The 22,717-nt window shown below is 36.6% G+C and overlaps 3 protein-coding genes across 3 annotated transcripts; 2 read left to right on the plus strand and 1 right to left on the minus strand.

Moving 5' to 3' along the window:
- The first annotated feature begins 2,607 nt into the window (after nt 1–2,607).
- On the plus strand, nt 2,608–7,995 carry LOC121245233 (polygalacturonate 4-alpha-galacturonosyltransferase-like). Its single transcript, XM_041143498.1, has 11 exons — nt 2,608–2,807; nt 2,899–3,054; nt 4,039–4,073; nt 4,191–4,250; nt 4,368–4,496; nt 4,621–4,684; nt 4,830–4,876; nt 5,092–5,426; nt 5,530–5,887; nt 6,605–7,192; nt 7,374–7,995. Exons 2-11 carry the CDS (start codon nt 2,919–2,921, stop codon nt 7,647–7,649), a joined length of 2,028 nt encoding a protein of 675 aa, XP_040999432.1. The 5' UTR covers nt 2,608–2,807; nt 2,899–2,918; the 3' UTR covers nt 7,650–7,995.
- A 373-nt stretch (nt 7,996–8,368) lies between these two features.
- Nucleotides 8,369–14,368, minus strand: LOC121245213 (UTP:RNA uridylyltransferase 1-like). Its single transcript, XM_041143490.1, has 6 exons — nt 13,000–14,368; nt 12,301–12,669; nt 11,577–11,800; nt 10,915–10,978; nt 9,501–9,697; nt 8,369–8,933 (listed from the first exon to the last, which is right to left on the minus strand). The coding sequence occupies exons 1-6, from the start codon at nt 14,245–14,247 to the stop codon at nt 8,723–8,725; spliced, it is 2,313 nt and encodes a 770-aa protein (XP_040999424.1). The 5' UTR covers nt 14,248–14,368; the 3' UTR covers nt 8,369–8,722.
- Nucleotides 14,369–16,777: 2,409 nt separating this feature from the next.
- On the plus strand, nt 16,778–18,158 carry LOC121245354 (probable carboxylesterase 9). The gene has a single exon (XM_041143521.1). The coding sequence runs from the start codon at nt 16,966–16,968 to the stop codon at nt 17,929–17,931; it is 966 nt and encodes a 321-aa protein (XP_040999455.1). The 5' UTR covers nt 16,778–16,965; the 3' UTR covers nt 17,932–18,158.
- Nucleotides 18,159–22,717: the final 4,559 nt, after the last annotated feature.

Genomic DNA, 22,717 nt, shown 5'->3' on the forward strand with positions numbered 1-22,717 from the left:
CTTCATCTAGTTTTCCTCGTTTTTCCTTTCTTCATCCTGAAACGTGCGAACAAACCTTCTCTCTGTCTTGAGTCCCTCGTCTTCTTCAATTGCAAGCACTGAAGAGACCTCTGTTTTCTTTTCCCTTTTTCCTCAACCAGATTTCCTCCATTTTTGTGGGTGTCAATATATGGGTCTCAACCTCGCGCATCTTCTTCGACGAGCTTTGACTCATGGATAGTATGTAGTTCTTCATTTATTTATTTGGTTTCACATGATCTATGCATGTATGTGTTTCATGGTTTCACCAAATCTTGAACGCAGTGGTTCTCTAAATGTGGTTGTCAGCACTCTGTTTCCTCGCGTCGTCGTTTGGCTGAAGTTGTTGCAGCCACACTCGTCGTCTCTCGGTTTCTCATAGTGTCGTAAGTCCTCTGTTCCACTTCTCTCTCCCTCTCTCTTTCCATCACTCAGTTCGAATGTCTCATCCAAAAAATCACGTATTACTCCAACCGCCTAAGAAATCATCTATTACAGATGCATACCCATCGATTGTTTCTTGAATCATCTGAGCGAGTTTCTTTACTGTTTCTCAATTACTTTGGTTAACTAAAATTTTCGCATTATTTTGGAGATATATAATTGTTTTTGAGATGTGTATGTTTCATCTTAATCTGTGAATTGAAGTTTTCGTTACAAGAAATGTTAATATTCCAAGCGGTTCTATAGGACAATGTGATTTCATTTGGGTTCGATGATCATTCGTCTCCGTTTGGGGCTTTCATTTTGAATATATTTATTTATTTATTTATATTTATCTTATTAGTTTCATTTTCATTTTGGATTATGAGAATCTAGTGGGGAAATTCTGTTGGGCCCAAAGAAAAGTTTAGTATGAGATTTTTGTTTTGAGCTAATTGTTCCATTTTTTACCAACAAATTTATTTTGGAAGAAATTTGTGATTTTTATTTGGTATTATGAAAGTTTGAATATGTCAAAAACTGTTACGAAAACCAATGAAAGAAGGAAATATGAAAGTTTGAATCTTATTTTTCATATTGTTTCCTTTATCAACTTATGAAACAACCAGCTGATCTTTGCCAACCAGATTTAGTAAGTGCAGTTGGAATTTTGGATGGAGGTGCCTAATTCAACTTGTATTTTCTTTTTCTTTCTTGTCTTTATTGTTTCTATCCCAGCAAATGGCAATCAAAGTGATTATTTTCCTTTTCGTAAAAATTTCAAATTTGCCTCTAAAATTAATAATTGAGAAAACTTTTAAACTAGAAGTTACTTGCAAAATAAGTTTTTGTTTATTACAATGAATGTTTGATGCTGAAATCTTGTGGGTTGTTGTAGTTTAGGGTACTGCTGAGGCGGTTTTGATTTTGGGATTTCTAATGTTAAAATTAAAAAACTTGAAGATTTTACTGCCCAGGCATGAAAATATTGGAAGGTGGTGCAAGATTCACTAGAATGATAGGCCTGAACAAGAATGACAACAACGACAATAATTTATAGCAAGGATTTTAGTATTTTACCATAAACTTGATGAGGGATCCAACATGTCCATTGATAGTTTTGGAAGCTTGCAAACAAGCAATGGTGGAGGCTCTATTGCATTGTTGTTTCCACACAGTCAGCCAAGTTGTTGTGGGTGCTGTCTTGGGACCCATCTTCTTTATTTTGTGGTTATGGTCTTGGGATGCTTTTGTTCTACAAGCATTTGATTCCAGTTCATGGGTTCGAATAGTTGTTGTTCTAATGTGGATTCACCTAATTAAAAGTTGATGCTATAACTAAATATTGAGATTCTAGCTAAACTTTAGACTTGACATTGCTAACGATATGTTATTATAGCCTTTTCCATCTAAATAATTTAATAGCGTGAGCAAATAATATAGTTTTAGAGGAAATGTTTATTTAACCAATAAATTGGAGTGATGATTTGTACGGATTCTCTCTCTTTTATTATTATTAGTTTTTTAAGGAAGTTAATATTATTTGATTTATGTATTTTTTGAAAAATACTTAAAGATGTTAGAAAAGTATTTTAAAAAAAATATAATTTCAATAATAAGCATCGATTAGAATTCTCGGTTCCAATAAAAGTATCAAAAATTTTATGTGTAATTATTTTTACGTATTTTTTTATATATTTTATTAATGTGATTGATTGCGTTATTTTTTTAATATAAAATAATTATTTTGATTAATTATATTAATAAAATATATAAAGAATATATAAAAGTGATTGAATGTAATAAAATTCTAACAGTAGTATTCATATAGTTAGTTATGGCCCGGAAAGGAGCAAAGGTGGGAATCTCTTTTCGACTCAAATAGAATTTAAAAAGAAAACGAAAAGTGAGAAATTCATGTAGCTATCGTGATCTACTTACTGGCTAGGACTTGTAGAATGCATGCGTCAGTTTATTTATTTATTTATTCTCTGAGACTGTATGACTATGATTATTGGTTTTCTTCTTAATTAGCGGACGAAAAAAAGTTTCTTAGTCGGAAGAAAACTCGGCCCGTAAAATAATACGGCTGGAACAGCCAAGTCCTCATGACAACGACGTCGTCTTCGTGCCGCTATTAAAGGCACATGACACTGGATTTTTTTTTTTATATTTGCCTGGAGCAAGAAAGCTACAAACTCCCCTTCCCCACCGAAACAAATTCTAGAACCATTTGCCTCTGAATTCACTCTCTACTCGCTGCATTTTCCTTCTTCCGCTCTCTTTTTCTATTATCTTACGGGATTGCACCGGCAATAAGCACAAAAAGCCGCCCGATTCCCCAAGATCTTCTCCCAATCCCACTCGTAATACAAACACACGCATTCCCTCCCTCCCTCCCTCTCGTGGTTATTATGTTTTGGTTCACTCGAGTAACTTTTTCTCTCAATGTTCTAGGTTTTGACTCGCAAAAGGCGATGAAGCGGGGACTATCAGGCGCGGGCATCCACAGGAACAAAGGCGGTGGATCTCGGTTCCCTTTAGCAATTATCATTCTCTTCGTAGTGCTCGTGCCCTTGGTTTTCTTCGTCGGCCGAGGACTCCACCCCACTGGTCAGCTCTAAAACCTTTTCTGTATTTCTCACCTCCCAATTCCTACAATGGGAGCTTAGTTTCCGGATCTCACTTAATTAAACTCTATTGCATACCCATTACTGGATCAAGATTTTGGTACTGATTGTGTTTGCGTTCTGCTAGTGCTTTTATTGCTTTGAAGAGCTCTATATTTGTTTCATTCGGGAATCAGGATAACTGCTTCTCAAACTGCAAATTGAATATCGAGAAAATTTCCTCCAACTTGTTAGTGACATGATGAAGTTTTGGATAGTGAGTGTTTGTTTCTGAATATTTTTTTATAAGTATTGTTTCTGAATATTAGACCATGATTGCTCATTGATGGAAATTCAGTGCTGCACATTTCTGAAAAAATGGCCATGACCCAGTGGATGACTGATACGAAGTTGATTGGAGCAATCTACGGTTTTGTGGTTTTGCTTTTGATAGATGATAATTGCTTCCAGTTGGGTTCAAGGTTTAGAGAAGTAATATACCTTGCTCTTTGTGCAATGCTTTTTGTGCTGTAGGTTGACTTTCTCCAATCCTTTAGTCTACTTTGAGTCAAATTTCTTGGGAAAATATCATATCCAGCCGTTCCCCTGATTGCAATGTTTGGTTGGAGATTGTTTGAGTCTGGAAAGTTGATGATTCATTGATTTTGAAAATAGTGCTTCAGTGAAGTTGTGGATAGGGACCTTTTGGAATGCGAATGATGCATGTTCGTTAGTTGCTGATATGAGTGTTAAAAACCTTATGATTAATATTATTCTACTATGAGGTTCAGATGAAGTCCAAAATATTATTCCACAATGACTTAACTTGTACATGAAAATCGGTACACTCGCCAGCAAAGGTACCATAGCATACCACTAGCCTAGCATACCATCTTCCGGATCAGTTCCGGATGCTTGTAGCATGTATTTATATATGTTTGTATTCATCATTTTGTAGTTATAATTATTGTTGTTATTAATTGCACAGATCTGGATGATCTTGCAACTGATCCTGGTAAACAGGTAAACTTTTTAGGCAGTTCATTTCTAGTGCTGATTATATAATTTTTCTATAGTGGCTTCTTTCTGCTTCTTTTTCTTTATCCTAAAAAGAAGAACAAATTTGATGCAATGGTGCAGAATGTGGATTGGAGAGAAAGATTGGCATTGCAGCATTTCAAATCTCTCTTCACAAAAGAGGTAAAGTGCAGGTTGATGAAGATTTAATTGTGTTGTCCACGTCTTATAATACTAGTGGTATTTATTTAATGTCAAGGTTTCCTTACTAGCTGGCACTTTTAAAAATTCTTGTTTTAGGTAATTGATGTTATCACAGCCAGCACAAGTGATATGGGGCCTTTGAGTCTTGATACCTTTAAGAAAAACAACTTGTCTGCCTCATGGAAAGTCGTTGGGACAGACACTTCAGTTGTTGACTCTTCTGAGGTTAGGATGACCATGCATCTGCTTGAATTCACTGTTATCCCTTTCACTTTTTTTATTTTGCAACTGAAAGCTCGTCAATTAATAGCTGCTGATTTATTGATGTGTTTTGGTTGTGTTTTCAAAGCCAAGCCAAGCAGCTGCAGTTGTTGGAAAAGAAACACCCAAGGGCAACAAGGAAAATTCTTCAGGTGATAATATCTTTTGTTTTAGCATCTGCATACGGGATACTCTGTTAGTTGCTTTTCAATCTTGAAGTTTTGATGTTTTTTCATAGTGGCACATCTCCAAATGAATGATGTTTATTATTTACCTTTGATATCGTGTCCTGTGCAGATGATCATGCTCAACTTATTGGCAAACCTGCAGACCTAGTCCGAAGGGTAATCGTCATCCTTGGATGCTTGCATGTTTTTGTCACGATGTTGGTCTTCCACTTCAAAATATTTTTTGACTTGGAGTAGTTAAATATTTTCCACTTATAAAATAAAGGAAGTAAACATTATCACTATAACGTTTGCTCTTCAAGTATTTTCCCAGTGTATTAACTTCATTAGTTCTTGAGTTTTGATATATACTTCTTTAAGCTATTTTGCAGCAATTGCGAGAAAAAAGACGCATAAAGCGTGCTTCTGAGTTGATACAACAGGATGATGAAGCAATTGTAAAACTTGAAAATGCTGCCATTGAACGCTCCAAATCAGTTGACTCTGCTGTTCTGGGAAAATACAGCATATGGAGGAAAGAAAACGAAAACGAGAACTCTGACTCGACAGTACGCTTGATGCGGGATCAAATGATAATGGCAAGGGTATATCTAACCATTGCAAAGATGAAAAACAAGGTTGATTTGTACCAAAAACTACAGGCTCGGCTTAAAGAGAGCCAGCGGGCCCTAGGAGAGGCTGCCACTGATGCCGATCTACATCACAGGTAATAAATGTCAGGCATGTAATGTCATTGAGAATGCCGCTTCTTTTTTGTATATTGGTATTTTGGCACTTTTTACCCTGTTCCATGTTTGATCTGTTTCTAGTGCACCTGAGAGAATGAAAGCTATGGGCCAAATTCTGTCAAAAGCAAGAGAGCAATTGTATGACTGCAATTTGGTTACAGGGAAGCTGAGAGCAATGCTTCAGTCAGCTGATGAACATGTTAGGAGCTTGAAAAAGCAGAGCACATTCTTGAGTCAGTTAGCTGCCAAGACCATTCCAAATGCAATCCACTGTTTATCTATGCGCTTAACCATTGAATACTACCTCCTTCCTCCAGAGAAGCGGAAGTTCCCCAGAAGGGAGAATCTGGAAAATCCAAATCTTTATCATTATGCCCTCTTCTCAGACAATGTATTGGCTGCATCAGTGGTTGTAAACTCAACTGTCACAAATGCTAAGGTGATGTAGAGTATCTTATTCTATTTTGCTGACTTAAATGCGCTCCTGTGTATGTGGATGGCTTGGTGGGTATCCATCCAAAGCATCGAACATGGTCTGTTGATGCTCCTTAATCATTTTTGTCCCTGTTTGACATATTTGGGCTTGCCATCTCTGGTATGATTGGTTGCATTTGATATGAATTGTTATTTCTGCACTTGAGATATATTCATTAACTAATTGTTAGGTTTTTTAGCTGATTTTGCAATTATGGAGCTCTTGTTGAGAAATATGTGGAGAATAAGCCTTTGAATCAGACAAATCAGGGCCATTTAGCGTTGCTTTGAGCTTTGCAGAATCCTTTTATTTTGGTAGGGGAACTTTGCACAAACGGTTTCCCATGGTTGCCTGGTGTAAAATTTATTTGGTTGGAAATGGTGGGATGAGGCATGAGGGAAGGATGTCCCATATAGCTGTGTTTCTAAATGCAGGCAAACACTCTGAAACTGCTTTGAGGCGCAACGTGTGTGTTTGGGATGCTGAAATGCAACATTAAGCAGACGCTTAAATTGTTGATCTTATGAAATTCTTCTAAGTGGGGCCCATATCTTTGTGGACCTGACATCATTGGACATATGCCACATATAATGGAGAATTTGTTCTTCTGAATCGAAGCTTAGATGCAATTTGCTTGTTTTCTCATTCTTGACTAAAATCTGCTTCTTGGCTGCATTGCAGGACTCTTCAAAACATGTATTTCATCTTGTCACTGATAAACTTAACTTTGGAGCCATGAATATGTGGTTTCTGTTGAACCCTCCTGGAAAAGCCACAATCCATGTTGAAAATGTTGATGAATTTAAGTGGCTCAATTCATCTTACTGCCCAGTTCTACGTCAACTCGAATCTGCTGCAATGAAAGAGTACTATTTCAAGGCTGGCCATCCAACCACACTTTCATCTGGTGCTGCTAATCTGAAGTACAGGAACCCAAAGTATTTGTCAATGCTTAACCATCTAAGGTTCTATCTACCACAGGTTTATCCAAAGTTGAATAAGATCCTCTTTCTTGACGATGACATTGTTGTTCAGAAAGACTTGACTGGACTGTGGTCTGTGGATCTCCATGGAAAGGTTAATGGTGCAGTGGAAACCTGTGGTGAGAGCTTTCACCGTTTTGACAAGTACCTTAACTTTACAAATCCTCATATTGCAAGAAACTTTGATCCAAATGCGTGCGGTTGGGCTTATGGGATGAACGTTTTCGATCTAAAGGAATGGAAAAAGAAGGATATTACTGGCATATATCATAAGTGGCAGAACATGGTGAGGCTTTGAAACCTTGCATTAGTTTGCGTCTGTGTTTCATTCATTGTTCCATGTAGAGGCATTTTATGCATCTGACCTAATATTTCACCAAATATGCTTTAATTTCTGTTGGTATAGAAAGCTTCATATAATAATTCATTTAATTATTTTACCTTGTCCTTGTCTGTGTTGGCTTTAGAATGAAGATAGGGTACTTTGGAAGCTAGGGACATTACCTCCAGGATTAATTACATTCTATGGGCTGACACATCCTCTTGAGAAGTCATGGCATGTGCTTGGTTTGGGTTACAATCCAAGCGTGGATCGCACCGAGATTGAGAATGCTGCAGTTATACATTATAATGGCAATATGAAACCCTGGCTGGACTTGGCAATGACAAGATATCGGTCGTACTGGACTAAGTACATCAGGTACGATCATCCCTACCTTCGCACCTGCAACCTAAGTGAATGATCTGGATTACTGGGTGGTAGAAAGTCAATACTGCGAGATCAAGTCTCTTCTAACTAAACCGTCGCTTTTGTTTGCTCAAGCGCATGGGGGATAATATTCACTTTTATGTGCAGTATTTCCCACATTTTCATTCTCTTTTCCACATGATTGCTTATTCTTCTTTGTAATTCATTGATTTCATTCCTCACCCCCATCGAAACGTAGTAACTAATGCCTCATGACCTGTAAAAACACCCCTATTGTATCTCACTTTGGAGGTTAGTCCGATTTGGACAGGAATAGGAGTTGAGTAGCTGTATTCATTGAAATTGCTCGGTTTGAACTAATGGATGTGTATGGATACTGATGTCCTATCTACTCATGAAGTTCGTAAACTAGCAATATTGTGACTGACCTTTCCATGGTAGTGTTTTTTTTCAAGTCATTCTGAACTCGATTGATTTTCAAACGAATTATCAAATACAGATTACAGAATGCATTGTGAAAAAAAGGCATTTCATAATTATTTTGCAATCTATTTTATAATCGGTCAATGTGACAATATCTCTTTTATAAAAAAAATATATATATATTAAAATGTTTTTAAGCTGTTTCCAATTTGATTTGAATTTTAAATTTTGCATAATCTTATCTTATTTTTATTATTTATTATTATTATTTGCACGTGGAGCTCAACATGCTGCTGCTCCAACAACCAAATGTCACACAAGAAAAATCACAATTAATGCACCGCGATATTCAGGGATTAATAAATTGCCAACATGTATGCATACAGACCGTCACGTTCCAATCTAAGTATTTTAATTTTAAACTACTCCAGCCGCTTTCCCCAAAACTCCACAGGGCTCATGCACGTTGCAAGCACAGGAAGTTGAAAGCCCCCTTAACTCATCTCCGATGTAGAAAAATGAAATAGACCCAAGGTTCCTTACACTACAGGATATTTACATAAAAGCCTAACAAACTACGGACATCGTGCGAGGACCAAAATGAGAAACGCTAAGACAAAGATGTGGGGACTTCACACTCTGTTTACTTTACCATAATAATTACATATCCAAGGTAAAGGCAACTCAACCATGAAAGTAGGGTTCAAAGAGCTTCCCACAAGGATTTGGATCATATTGCATGATGTCGGCTGCACGTTCAAACTCCTCCCTCAGAACTTTTATGCTGTACTTGTCCACCACTCGACCCAGGTCGTGAGATACCTGAAAGGGATCCTCTATGCATATCAGATGGCGATCATTCCCAATTCTTCGAGTCCAGTCTTTCCCTTGCTTGCTGAACATGTTAACAGTGAACGTTATTCGGTCAGTAACAGGAACAGTCCCGGCTAAAGTTTTACCTTCAATAAAATTAGACAAGTATTTTAACATGTCATTTCTAAATTCAGCCTCTGATCAACCATCTTTTATACAGATCTCCCCGTCGACAAAATAACTTTTACAGGTTAAACAAAACTGCCTTCAAAACCTGAAGCGAAGTACCTTGACTCATTTTGTAAACACTTTTTCAACTTTCCAATGTTCATGGCATTGCTTGCTAAAGTCAGCACTAGTATATACCATATAAAAGGACGGTAGCATACATATGAACCACACCTTCAACATGTAAAACAGACCTCAAAGGGAGGGATTAAATTCAGGGGCAACGATAGGGCATGAGTTTTTGGGAAAATGGCATGTTAATATATCTTCTTATTCTTGTAAGCACTGAAGCCACAATGAGATTGAAAAACAATTACGACACACAGATTTATTACAGTTCCCACATTCATTTTCAAAATGATAAAGTAGCAAATTTGTATGCATCAGAATTCTAATAAAGCTACCATAGTTTAAATCCAACCTGATTATGTTTCCGGTACGAATGGATATGACAGAACTTGCATAATCATGACGATATGCCCAATAATTGAAAAATGCCCACACCAACTGAGAAATAGTTTCATTGTTACAGGATCCAAAATCCCGTAGCTTTTCAACTTGATCAAAGAAAGCACATTCAACACCCTCTACAGTCACAGAGAAGGTAGTTTCCATTTCCTGAAAGTGAATGAACCGGGAATAAATTAGAGAATAGCCTGACTAAGTCCATGACAGAAGGTATTAAGAATATAGGAAGAGCTATCATGTCTAATACAACATAGTATATGTACAGGCATTTAAGGCCGTATAAGTTCATATCTGAGCAACAAAAGCTGCTCCAAAACCAGTTGTTGAGTACGCTCTTTTGTCATATTAAAGACCTAAAATATACATGTAATACAGAAGTGCAAATAAAAGATGCAAAACTATTGTACTGATGTGGCAACCAGCAGTTGCAAACAGACATGCACAGGAATGGTTCTGTATATTATCTGTGGCATAATATAATAAAGCTTCCATTTTACGTCTAAAGTATTTTTTGCACTTCTTCCAGTTTGGACATAAGAGGCCAAACTATGATATCAATATAATTGATGTAAAACAACAGTTCACTCTACAGAAAAATAATTTATAATTCAATTTTCCCATGGCAATCCCAAACAGAAGCAACATCCCACCAACATAGAGATTTTTTGGATAAGTTAGAGATATGACTGAACAGAACATAGCAGTTTTCAAGTTTCAGCCTTTTCAGATATTCATTTTTATTTATTTTTTTAATTTTATTGAAGTTGAATCCTCAACTGTGATCTTGACCCGGTAGCAGACACATAATAAGGGAAATGATCAAAATCCTCTAGATTTCTTAGAATAACTACTCATGAAAACAAAGGATTTCTTAGAATAACCCACAGTGGAGTTCCTAAAATCCAAAGTCATTTGTTAATTAAATGGTTCAGGTTTTATCATCTCAATACAAACTACATGAGATGCAATAATAATGAACATTTTTAAGGATTCTCAAAAGATATCAAATATTGAGATAGCAAAATCTAAACTATTTAAATGAGAACAATGGTCAGGACTTTAAGAAGTCGACACTGGAGTTATCCTAGAAAATTCAGAGGATGCTAAAGCATTCTAAGTAAAAACCAAACAAGGAGTTCATCAAATGATTGGGGACAATTACAGGTACGCTCTCAATGGGAGTAAAAAAAAAAAAAACTATATATAGAATGATCAAAGTCAACAAATCATCAATTTATGTTGTTATTTTGGTAATTGGTAGGCCATCATAATACATTGCTACAACATAATAGAAACATGTCGGCAAGTAAATGTGGGATGACATGTGCCTTGCATGCTTGCAACTGAATCAAATTATGAATACAGACCTGTAGGCAGGGAAGGATAGCAGGTCTCTGCTGTTGTAAGAAATGTATGCACATTATGACATACCTGAAACAAAAGAAATAGTTTTTTTTTAGTAAGTAAGAAGAATTTATTAATCCACACAACTGGGCAATGCCTAAGTACACACGAAGTTATACAGGAGATGAACCTAATTACAAGCTAAGCGCTGTGAAAAACAGCATAAAAGTCATTAAAACTAGTCTCATTCAATACAATAGCCGAAGCCCAATGTAAAAATGTATGAAAGAAAAAGTCCCTAAACCCTCCCGACAAGCTCCCTATTATCAAAACAACGACCATTTCTCTCATTCCAAGTACACCACATTAAACATAGAGGCACCATCTTCCAAACAGCCGTGATTTGACGATTGCCCCGAATTCCTCTCCAAAAGAAATAGTTGTAAACAATTTTTGATTAACGGAACATAAAGATCTCCAAAACTTGTCATCATAAGGATATTGACTGCGATTTTGAGGGGGAGGGAAGGGAAGAGTTATTGTGTAGACCCCACCTAATAGGTAAGTTCTCATGCTTTTGTTCATACTCAAAAGGGTTAAGCAACCTACAATCATTATTGATAAAGGTTGCTCAGTTTTAAGTGGTAAGTTTCAGAATATATGTGAATCTTAAGAGCTAACTTACGCATAGCTAGACAGGGTTCCTTGGTAAGTTTCATTGACTCCTCTTGACTTGGCCCAATGTTTCACAATAAAAGCCAACTGCCGTAATCTTGCATCTATGTGAGCGTAATCTCGAAGAAGCTTAGTATTTACGACAGCCAAAACGTTGTTAATACATATGTCACAGGAAAGCCCAGTCACTGGATCCATAAGCTTCACTATGGGGACCCTAGCACGTGTCAGCGCCTGTGAACAAAACATGAATCAAGGACCCATAAAGAAATTTACTTTAAAATCAAAACAAATGAGTTAATGATGTATTATGCATGAACAAATGAATGTTCTTTCACAACCGCCCTGTGCACGGGTTTTTTTTTTTTTTTTTTTAACAAGTGCTTGAGGAAAGTATATAAGCCGACAATCTTATAATATTCTTTTCATGAATAGTATTTTGTACTTGCGAACCTCATCAGAGGTATCATCCAAGTTAGAATTTCTCAGGAAAAGCCTTCAAACTCAGATTTAGATGGAAAGAGCCGCAAAGAAGAAGAAGAAGAATCTTTTAGGGAAAATGGCATACAATAGTGAATAAACTTATCACAAATTAATTTTAAGGGCCAGTAATCTGAAACCAGAAAAGGGGAGCATAAATCTTATTCAGGACATGCAACGGCACATACCTGTTAACATCTCAATTAAGTAAAACTTAACGTACCAACCCTTTGATAATCAGAATGATGATATACCTGCACATTCTGTAGATTATCTGACTGGAAAATATCCGCCAGCCTTAGTAAGATCTCAGACTTGTTAACATCCATGTCTTCAATTGCAAGGCAAACATCAATATCACTTTTAGAAACTCCAAACGAGTTTGCGCATGATCCATAAAGATAAAGCCGAGCTTTAGGCCATTCCGTGCAAACTAGTCTCTCCAATAATGTCAATAATTGCTTCTGCTTTGCCTTCTCTTCCTCTGCAGGTATTAGGGACTCATAAATTGCAAGAAAAGGCGCATTTAATCTACCTAAGTCACTTCGACATTGCATCTGTCTTTTTATCATTCTCATCCTTTGGCTAAGTAGCCGTTTTCCTCTGCTATCTGACCTCGCATCCTGATAAATAGCAAAAGGAAAACGTAAATCCCACATTTAAACCGCTTGTTTCTTTTAATTACCTTTCCCCTCCCAATTAATTCTCCAACACTAAGAACTCCAACATCTTTTTATTTATTAGAGATATGACAATACGCAATGATTTACATATTCTCACAAACAGTTGCTAACTAGAATCCGGAAGTTTATAGAAGTTACAATTCAAAACGTAGTGTTTACACATCATGTTTATGGCATTTATCTACATTCAATATAAATTCCAAAAACTTGAGCCCATTTAAGAGCCGTCATTTAAGGATAAAAGGAAATAGAACCCATAAAAAGGTCGACCTTCTCGCGAGAATTACGATGTTGACTTGCGCTATTCTTCCCATCAGACTCATCCTCAAGCAACAACGAATCGACAAGCTGTTCCCCAAAATCATCTAGTTCATGACTTCCCTCCTTCAACCTGTCTCGACCCCGGTACTTATTGCCGTTCTCAAATTCATCAATTTCATTATGCAATTTCGATACGGACTCTTCAGTATCTGAAGCCGATAGTGAATGGAGATTACTTCCCGTTGATGGCCCAGGACGATCAAGCTGTCTACTGAGGCCCAATGTGCCTGGCTTTTCACCGCGAGTCTTACCATCTTCGATTGACAATCTCCTTATCATCTCATCCTCACCTTCCCAGGAAAAGCTGCTATTACCAAATTCAAAATGATTAGCCCTTTCCTTATCCACATTGTTCTCAAATCCTCTCCTCATATTCCGAGAATCCCAATTTCCTTTTCCCCTAGGCTCGCTCGGAAACCCCGGTGGTGGCGTGGGCTTAAAGTTCCCGTTGTGGTGCTGCTTCCCCAATTCGACCCCTCGTCGCTCTTGTTCTTGAGAATCATAATTCCCACGCCTAAAAGCATCTGAATTTGGATCTGTATTAGAATTCACCCGCGGCTGGAACGGCCAATTGATATCCAACCCGTTATAGCTCTTGCTCCCAGGACCTGCTTCCCGCTCCTTCGAAGTGGTGAAATGTATATTGTCCAAAGAACTCCCAGAATTCCAACTCCCAGAATTCCCACTTAATAAACCCTCAGAGCGATGAATTTCGCTAGGAAAAGAGCCGAACTTCAGCTTGTGCTCTTGATGTTTCTGCTGCACAATAAAATTCTCGATTCCAATATTACCTCTAGTATCAAACCCCGGAAGCCCTGATCTTCTCAAGTCGTCACCGAAGAGAGTACTATTTTCTGATATCTGATTTCCGGGAAATTGATTCCGAGGAGGGGGGATGAGGTTTTGCGGAAACCCAAGGAAGTTTGATGGAAAGCCCGGGGGGCCAGGGAGAGAGTGGGGCCAAGGAGGAAGAACGTAAGGAAGATCGAGGCCGCTGGGCGGCCATAGAGGTGGAGCTAGGGGGCGAGTTGGGCCCACGGCTGCGACGGCAGGATCAACGGCCAGGGATTGCAGCTGCTGTTGTGGATGAGTCTGGGGTTGTTGGTGGCAATGGTGCTGCTTTTGTAGGAGAGAGAGTAAGAAATCAGCGCCGTTAGACGCCGGAGGAGGCGTCTGTTCACCTACGCCGCCGGTCATTGAGAGTAGACTTTGGGCGAGGCTCTACGCTCTACTTAACTAGCAAGTTTCAGCAACTCTCTCTCGTCTTGTATCAAACTCCTACTGCCTTATCGTGGCCGTTTTCAGCCATCCAATTTACATCATACGGTAACACAGACGCTTCTCTGTTACATTTTAAATTTTTAATTGAGCAATGCTGCGGTCGTGGAGTGCGTATTGCGTAACTGCTGCATGGTTGTTGTAGAATTGTTTTGAAAAAACATAAAAAAGTGTATTATTAAAAATTATTATTTTATATAAATTTTATATTTATTTATTTTTTTTAAAAAATAGGATATTTTATTCAAATAAAAAATATGCAGCACATACATATTTTACAATTGGATAGAGGTGTGCAACCGATTCTAAATTCGAATATCTGGCGATAACTGGATATTGATTCTTAAAACCAGTCAGTTATCCGTCCGGATTAATTCAGAAATAATTCAGACAAATAATCGGATTCAATATGTAACTGGATATCCGGATATTTTTTCTTTTTTCTACTATAAATCTGAATATCCGGATTGTAACCAAATTTAATCTAAATTATAACTGGATTTAATCTAGATTTATTAGTACTCTTTTTTTAAAAATAGAAAAAACTATTTAAAACTTATAGCACTTTTTTTAAAAAAATTATGAGATCATGTTAAATTGCCCAGATTTTTTAATAAAATCATTTAAACACTTTTAAAAAGTTTTTTTAAACAAAATAAAGGACAAAATAAATAATATTATTGTTACAAAAAATAAATTTGGAATTGGGGAGGATGCAAAATATTAAATTACAAAAAACAAGATAAATAATAATACATTACAACTAATTAAAGTAATACAATCTACTACTCTCCACATCTTAAATTTGGAATTAGGGAGATGTCATTGGAGAGCCAGGAATATGGAAGCAGTGAATATGGAGCCACAAGCGAATATGGGCTCGACCCATCTTCCACGAGCAATAGTGATGATAACTCTTAAGAATTAGGCAGGAAAGCCCGTCGGGAGTAAGGTCCCTAAGCAAAATAACTCAATATTACCTCATCAAAATATGGCTCAACTAGGTAAGAAAAATAAAATGACAAAATCGAATGGGTAAGAGAAGCTAAGAGGATTCGTCGATTCTGGACTCGAGAGACTTGAGAGAGAAGTGAAATGATTCGAGAGAGTATAAGCTAGAAGAAAAAAAAAAGGGATCCAAACGACAACCGCCCAAATGCATTTGGATTCCGAGTTTTGGACCGGATCGGAAAAAAATCCGGCCTGATTCTACAATCCTACGATTGTAAATATGATTTCTCTTATAGTTTATTCCACTTTTATTCACATCTAGCTTGGGCATCTTGATATTTTATTAAAGGAAATAGAATTCCTTTCATTTTATTTGAAACCAATAATATCTATTTAATATAAAATATTTAAGAGTAATAAGATGTATATAATACATTTTATAATAGAAAATTCTATATATCACACTATCATTTCTTTATCATTTAACAGTGATAAATATGTCAAATCTTATTTAATAAGATAAAAATAGGATAATAGCTACAAATAGATTACTAACATTGAGTGGGGACAAAGAAAATTTAGCTATCTACAAACTTATATGAGTAATGATTAGCGTACAATTTTTTTACGGTTTTGTGTTAAAATAAGGTTATTTATATAAAATAATGATACTCTTATAAATTATTTTATAAAAATATATCTCATTTAAAATATAATCATATAAATAATTTTAAAAAATTATAATCATTACTCTTAGAAAGAAGTAGTTAAACAAAAGCTGCTATTATTATATTTATAATATTTTTTAATAGTCCTCAGTCAAAAACAGTCCCTTGCCATTTTCTTGATTAGCCCAGACAGCTTCCTATTTTCTTTCTGTGTGAGCTTAATTTCGGGATTTTTCCGGTCTAGGCAACAAGCTTAAGCTGGCACGTGTTAAATACTTGTGCGTGCGTACGAATTTTTTCTGATATGAAATTGCGATTTATGACTCATTCACTTTTATAAAAAAATTTATTTTATTTTTATTATTTAATCATTATAATTTTTTTAAATTTTAAAAAAAATTAAAATAAATCAATCAATTTTTTTAATTTAAAAATAAAAATAATATTAAAAAAATATATTTTAATAATATTTTATTTAATTTTTAATTTTTATCTCTATTTATTTAATTTTTTCTTATCTTATCTTATCTAAAAAACAAATAACACCTTAAATGATGAATTATTGTGCTAGTCTCTCCTGAATTTAAATTCTATAGCGAGTCATAATGATTCTGTCGTGATGGTTCTGGTCATCAAAATATATATATATATATTTTTTTTGACAGAATTCCTGACAAAGTATTTCGTTTTCAACTGCCATCCAAAAAAAAAACAAAAAAATCGTAAATGAAATCCCCCCACCTTTCGCAACGGAATAGGAGCCCCCGTTGACATTTTCAGGCGACAGAAGCACCACATTTTCATGGGTCCGAGGCTTTTCTTGGAGCTCATTTTCCGCGGTACACGGAAGGTTTGTTCGTGAAGAATGAAGACCATTTTTCGCGTCCAATGAGAGTAAAGGCATAATCTCCAACTTATACGTACGCTAGCTTTCGTTTCGTGGCTTCACGATGAGAATTACGTGAAAGAGAGAACCTGAACCATTACATGATTAAAAACTGCTAATACCGGAACAGTTATGTCGAAGTTTGATCCCTACACTCACCTCAGAATCGCTCTCAACTCCGACGGTTCGATCACCCGTTGTCTCCAGCTCCCGAAGGTCAAGGCAAACCCTGTCGCCGGTCCCGATGACGTTGTGGTCTCCAAGGACGTCACCATCAACGTCGAGACTAAGACATGGGTCCGGATCGTTCTGCCAACGAAATTGCCTTCCAATGATCACAACACCGTCGCCCGGCTTCCGATCATCATTTACTTCCGCCATGGAGGCTGGGTCCTCTTTAGTGTCGACGACGCCTCCATCCACAGGGAATGCTTGCGCTTTTCCAGTCGCCTCCCGGCCATCGTCGTAGCCGTGAACTACCGCCACGCGCCCGAGAATCGTCTCCCGGCACAGTACCACGACGCCATGGACGCAATCTGCTGGGTAAAAAACCAGGCAATAAACCCCGAAGGTGAGCAGTGGCTCAGAGATTACGGAGACTTCTCGAGGTGTTATCTTTACGGTTGTGGATGTGGTGGAAACATCGTCTTCTCCGCAGCTTTAAGGTCTTTTGAGCGGGATTTGGAGCCCCTGAAGATTGTCGGGCTTATAATGAACCAACCCCTGTTTGGTGGTGAAAAAAGAACCAAATCCGAGTTAGACCACGCCGCCGACGAGATCTTGCCTCTGCCTGTGCTCGACCTCATGTGGGAACTCGTTTTGCCAAAAGGGCTCGATCGTGACCATCGGTATTGTAATCCGATGATCATGGGTCCGCACAGGAGTCAGATCTGCCGGCTGCCCAAGTGTTTGGTGGTGGGATATTATACCGACCCAACGATCGACCGGCAGCAGGAGTTTGTGACGATGTTGGCAACGTCCGGGGCGAATGTAAGTGCATGGTTCGATGATGCTGGGTTCCATGCTATTCATCTTCTGGACCCTCAGCGAGCCGCCGAACTAGTAGATACGATCAAAACATTCATTATTGGATGTTAGTTTGTTTCTTTTAATAATGTAGTGGTGTTCGGTTTTACTACCCCAACCACAAATGAATATTGTTCTAATGTTGAGAACCTGTATCTTATTACCCAATGGATTTCCTTCCCAACGTCGAATAAAAAAAACATAGACCAGTCATTTTATGGAATAGCTAGCTTGCTGCATGCACTCTCTCCCCATAATTGATGTCAATGTCATTCATAACCATCATGCAGTTTATGCAATTTCTTTCCCCTAGCTTTCTGAGCCTGCTCATGTAATCATGTAATTTGGACATTAGTCAAGTTTCTATATGAATTTAATTAAGTTCAATGCGGCAAGATTGCTCCTTGAGGGTATTGGAGAATAATGAAAGAGATTATCTGAACTCTGTCATGCCAGCTTTTGTCACCCTGAAGGTTGGTGGGGTTTGGATAACTATTTCACGCATTCCGGTGGAAGTGAGGAAGTACTGTACGTCAATGTCTGTATAGTTTAATGGAGCTCATCTAAAGGAGGACATGATGATATCTGGATGATAATTACTTTCTTTTGCAACTCACAACTAGAATGGAAAAAGACAGATTTTTGGTAACGCCGGAGTCAGTTCACAGACTAATACCAGATGGGATCGAGTACCTATTGTTCACAAAGATTGTTATTTCTTGTTTGCCTCCGGCTATATGCGAAAGCGTGGACGATTCTACTTGGACAGGTGAAAATAAGAAAGCTGATATATCCATTGTAAAAAAGAAGTCTGCTGTTGCGGTCCAATATGTCTATATAATAATGGAATTGCTTAGATCTCAGCCCTGGTGGCAAAATCTATTTCTTAAATGTGATCTTCGTGCACTAAGTGGGTCTATGCCTTCGACTACTATGCAAAACAGAGATGAAGTTCTAATAATGCAGTCTAAAAAACTACGGGGTTTTTCTGTTGAAAAACACCCCACGAATGATCCGGAAAAACCCTTTCAAGGGCAGTTTCATAACTAGAAACTGATCATATATGGGCCAAATAAGATTCAGTTGAGAATTAAAATCTTTTTTTCCCCCTTCCTTTTGGAGTAGTGTTAATGCGCAACATAATTTTAGCTATTGGATGCCAATCATAAGATAGTAAAACTTGCACTTTTGTTGGTGTCGTGTGCCAGCCAAACCAAACAACTGCAGCTGCCACAAAAATGACATTGTATTTTCCATTTCTAGTTGTCATTCGAAAGGCCTGCAGAAGGAGTACAAAGTACAAACACCATTTAAAACCATCATCAAAATATCAAAATCCCTTGCCTCAAGTTCTCTTCCATGGGCTCTAAAATTTTCACCAAGAAATTCTTCTGATCAATATTAATCTCTTCATTTGCCATCATCCAAATGGCAACAGCCGGAGATGCAGGCATCCTCCTCCAGTGGCAGAACCAGCAATTCTGTTGAGGGGGCCAACTTTTATATGGCGTGACATATTTATGTAAAGAGTAATATTAGATAAAGTTTTAGAGTATGCATTCTCTACGCATTCTTTTTGAAAAAAAATAAGATCCATCATTAAAAAATTATTTTTTTCATGTGAGTCTTACTTTACCTACTTTTTTCAAAATGAGTGGGCCAAGCTCGTACATCTTAAGACTTCAAACATCAATTCTCTTATGTGAATTAAAAAGAGATTGAAAAATCATAAAAATATAACTACAAACTATTTTTCATATAGATCATCAACCTTAAATAATTTTTCTTGTATTTCACTTTGGATTCCAAATTAAGAAGCCCTTGTATAATAAAAAAACTTTAGGAGCTATATTAATAAGTTAATTTATTATTTCTGATCCTAAACTTAGTTTTAATTTTAGGTTTTGAGAGACCACATCCTTGAAAATAGATAATATATAAAAATTAAAAAAAAATGGAACTATAAGCAAAAAAAAAAAAAAAAAGTGGAGACAGACATTTCTAAATATATTGAAATTTTAAAAAATTTTAGAGAGGGCATATAGAAATTATAATTCTTTTTTTTGGGGGGGATTGTCTATATTTGTAGAGTTATGTATAAAATTTAGGGGATATTTTATATTTTCAAAAAGTTTTTTTTTTGGGGGGGGGGGTGGGGGTGGGGGGGTGACGACCCCATGGTATAACGTGGGTCCACCACTGATCCTCTCCGGCACCACCAACCCGCCTCACACTCATCCGATCGAGCTCCGCCGAGCTCCTTTTCCTGCTTGATGGTACCCTTTAGGTAGGGTTTGTTGATACAACCAACAAGCTCTTTACTCAGACGCTACAATTGGGTGAAATGTTTGTGTTTCCTAAGGGGCTTGTGTGCGCTTTCATTAATACAACGCTAGTGAAAAAAAAAAAACCAGATCTGGCAATTTCAGCTTTTGGAAGTGCAAATGCGGAACTGTTTCAATTCCCAAAACTTTGCTCACCACCGGCATTGATGACAATGTCTTGGCTAAATCCTTGATCGAGGCCGACGTTGCCACTATTCAAAATCTTAATTATAAGGCTGGCCTTGCTTCTAAACCCTGAAGATCTGACATGATTCTTTACTAGTAGCTAGCTATGATGATATATCATCGATGTTTATTATATTTTTTTTCCACGTCTCTGAGTTAATTCTTTTTAGACTAATTAAACCATTTGTCAGCATTAACTTCTGGACCTTTGGTTCTCTCATGCATCTATCATTGAATAATTAAAATGATCATTCGCTTTTCTATATTTTATGGTATGAGTATATGCATGGTACTAATTCTCTGCAAATAATCTTTAAAGGAACTTCAGTACGTAATCCTAGATTAACTAATTCTACTCGATCGGTGTCTCATAAATACAAGAAGCAAGGAATAAATCGAAATTAGGAGATATTGGATGATGAACACAGTAGAACTAGCTACCAGATGTAGTTACCAAGGTAAAAGCAGAAATTACTTATCTTTCTATATATAAACTCTCTTATATTTTGAACTTACCTTCGATCATTTCTCTTTTATTGTATAGGGAATAAGTGCAAATCCATCCAAGATGGGTAACTCAATTAATGTTGCTGAGATCCAATAGATGCAGCGGATCAACCACTTTGATACATGCAGTGACAAAATAATCGCTTTCCAAAAGATGACCGGGACCAAAGACTTGCCCCTTTTTACTGAAATTGATGTTATTTGAGCGCAAAAAAAATATAAATAAATAAATAAATCAGCTAGCTTTGGAAAGGTAGCAGCAACTTCTCGTGAATGGGGGCCCCGAAGTCATAAGGTGAAGTCAACTGCTGATTCGGCCCGTTTGAGCAGTAAAAATGTTTCGTTTTATTTCATCGTATCATTATAATTTTTTTAAATTTTTATATAATATATAATAAATAATTTAATATTTTTAAATTTTAAATTAATAATAATTTTAAAAAATAATATTCTAATAATATTTTATTCAACTTTAACTTTTATCTAAAATTATCTTATATCATCTCATCATCTAAACCATACCAAAATCTCCCCAGGTGGCCTCAACATTTCAAACGGAAAATACGATTACAAAAATGTTTCCCTACCTCCTTTTAGGTTGTATTTAATTGTTGAATCAAACTCAACTCATCTTAATTAATCTCAAATCAATTATTGATAAGATTTACTATTTTTTTAACTTTTCATAAAAAGTTAAACTTATCATAACTTATTTTTATACATTTTAACCTAAAAATATTAAATTTATCTAAACGAAACTTATAAAATATTATTATTCACCTGAAACTCAAAAATTATTGTATCTTAGGCTTTCCCTAAAAACCATTGGATTTTTTAAACCCAACAACTCCTAGGCACAGGACAAGATTGTATTACAAAGTAATAGCAGCACCTGTATGATAGGTCTCCGAAATTTTAAAATGGTAAGGAATTTGTAGGCGAAATAAGATAAGATAATTCAAATATTCTGAATTCAGTTTTGTTGTAGAAATTATAGTCCGATTTAGATACAAAAGTCATCCAATTCATTTTATCAAATTATTATAATTTTTTAAAATTTTTACATAAAATATAATAAATAATTCAATTTTTTTAAAATAAAATAAAATATTATAATAATATTTTATGTAATTTTTGATTAACTCATATAAGCTCCGCTCACTATTCAAACCTACCATTTGTATTATCAAAAATGCTATATACAACCGCCTTGAGTAATCTTTGAGAAACCGTTGCCCACTTGGATATGAAACGTTCCGTTTCATTTAATGACTCAACACCCCTCCCCTTCTCTTTGTCTTCTCCACCCCCGGTTGTCTCCACGAAGCCACCATCGAAGACCACTTCATCATCTCCACTCAGAGAAATCCATTCTCATCTCCACTCAGATCTGGTCTCTACGAAACCACCATTGAAGCTCCTTTGTCTTCTTCACAAACTCACGAAGTTAACCCCTTTGTCTTCTACACTCAGAGCTGGTCTACTCAAACCCCATTCGTTTCTCCACTCAGATCTAGTCTCCACAAACCCACGATAAAAACCATCACAGCCCTCTTCTATTAATCCACTCAAAGCTGAAATCTACTGGGGTGAAATCCATTGAGGTGAGTCCCAACACCCAAGGAAGTTATAGTCACAGACATTTGTGATTTCTCTCTCCAAAAACTAGATAAAAACTCGTCAAAGCAAACCCAGCAATAAATGCTAGGAAGGAGCAAAAGGGTAGAGAGAAGATAACAAAGAAAAGAAGCCAAAAACGAAGGACGAAAATATTGAACAAGAAATGTTACACAAAGAAGATGAAGATGAGGTAGTTGGGTTAATGAGGTTTTTTTTTCAAG

Source organism: Juglans microcarpa x Juglans regia, chromosome 1S (assembly GCF_004785595.1).
Source record: "Juglans microcarpa x Juglans regia isolate MS1-56 chromosome 1S, Jm3101_v1.0, whole genome shotgun sequence".
Classification (NCBI taxonomy): domain Eukaryota; kingdom Viridiplantae; phylum Streptophyta; class Magnoliopsida; order Fagales; family Juglandaceae; genus Juglans; species Juglans microcarpa x Juglans regia.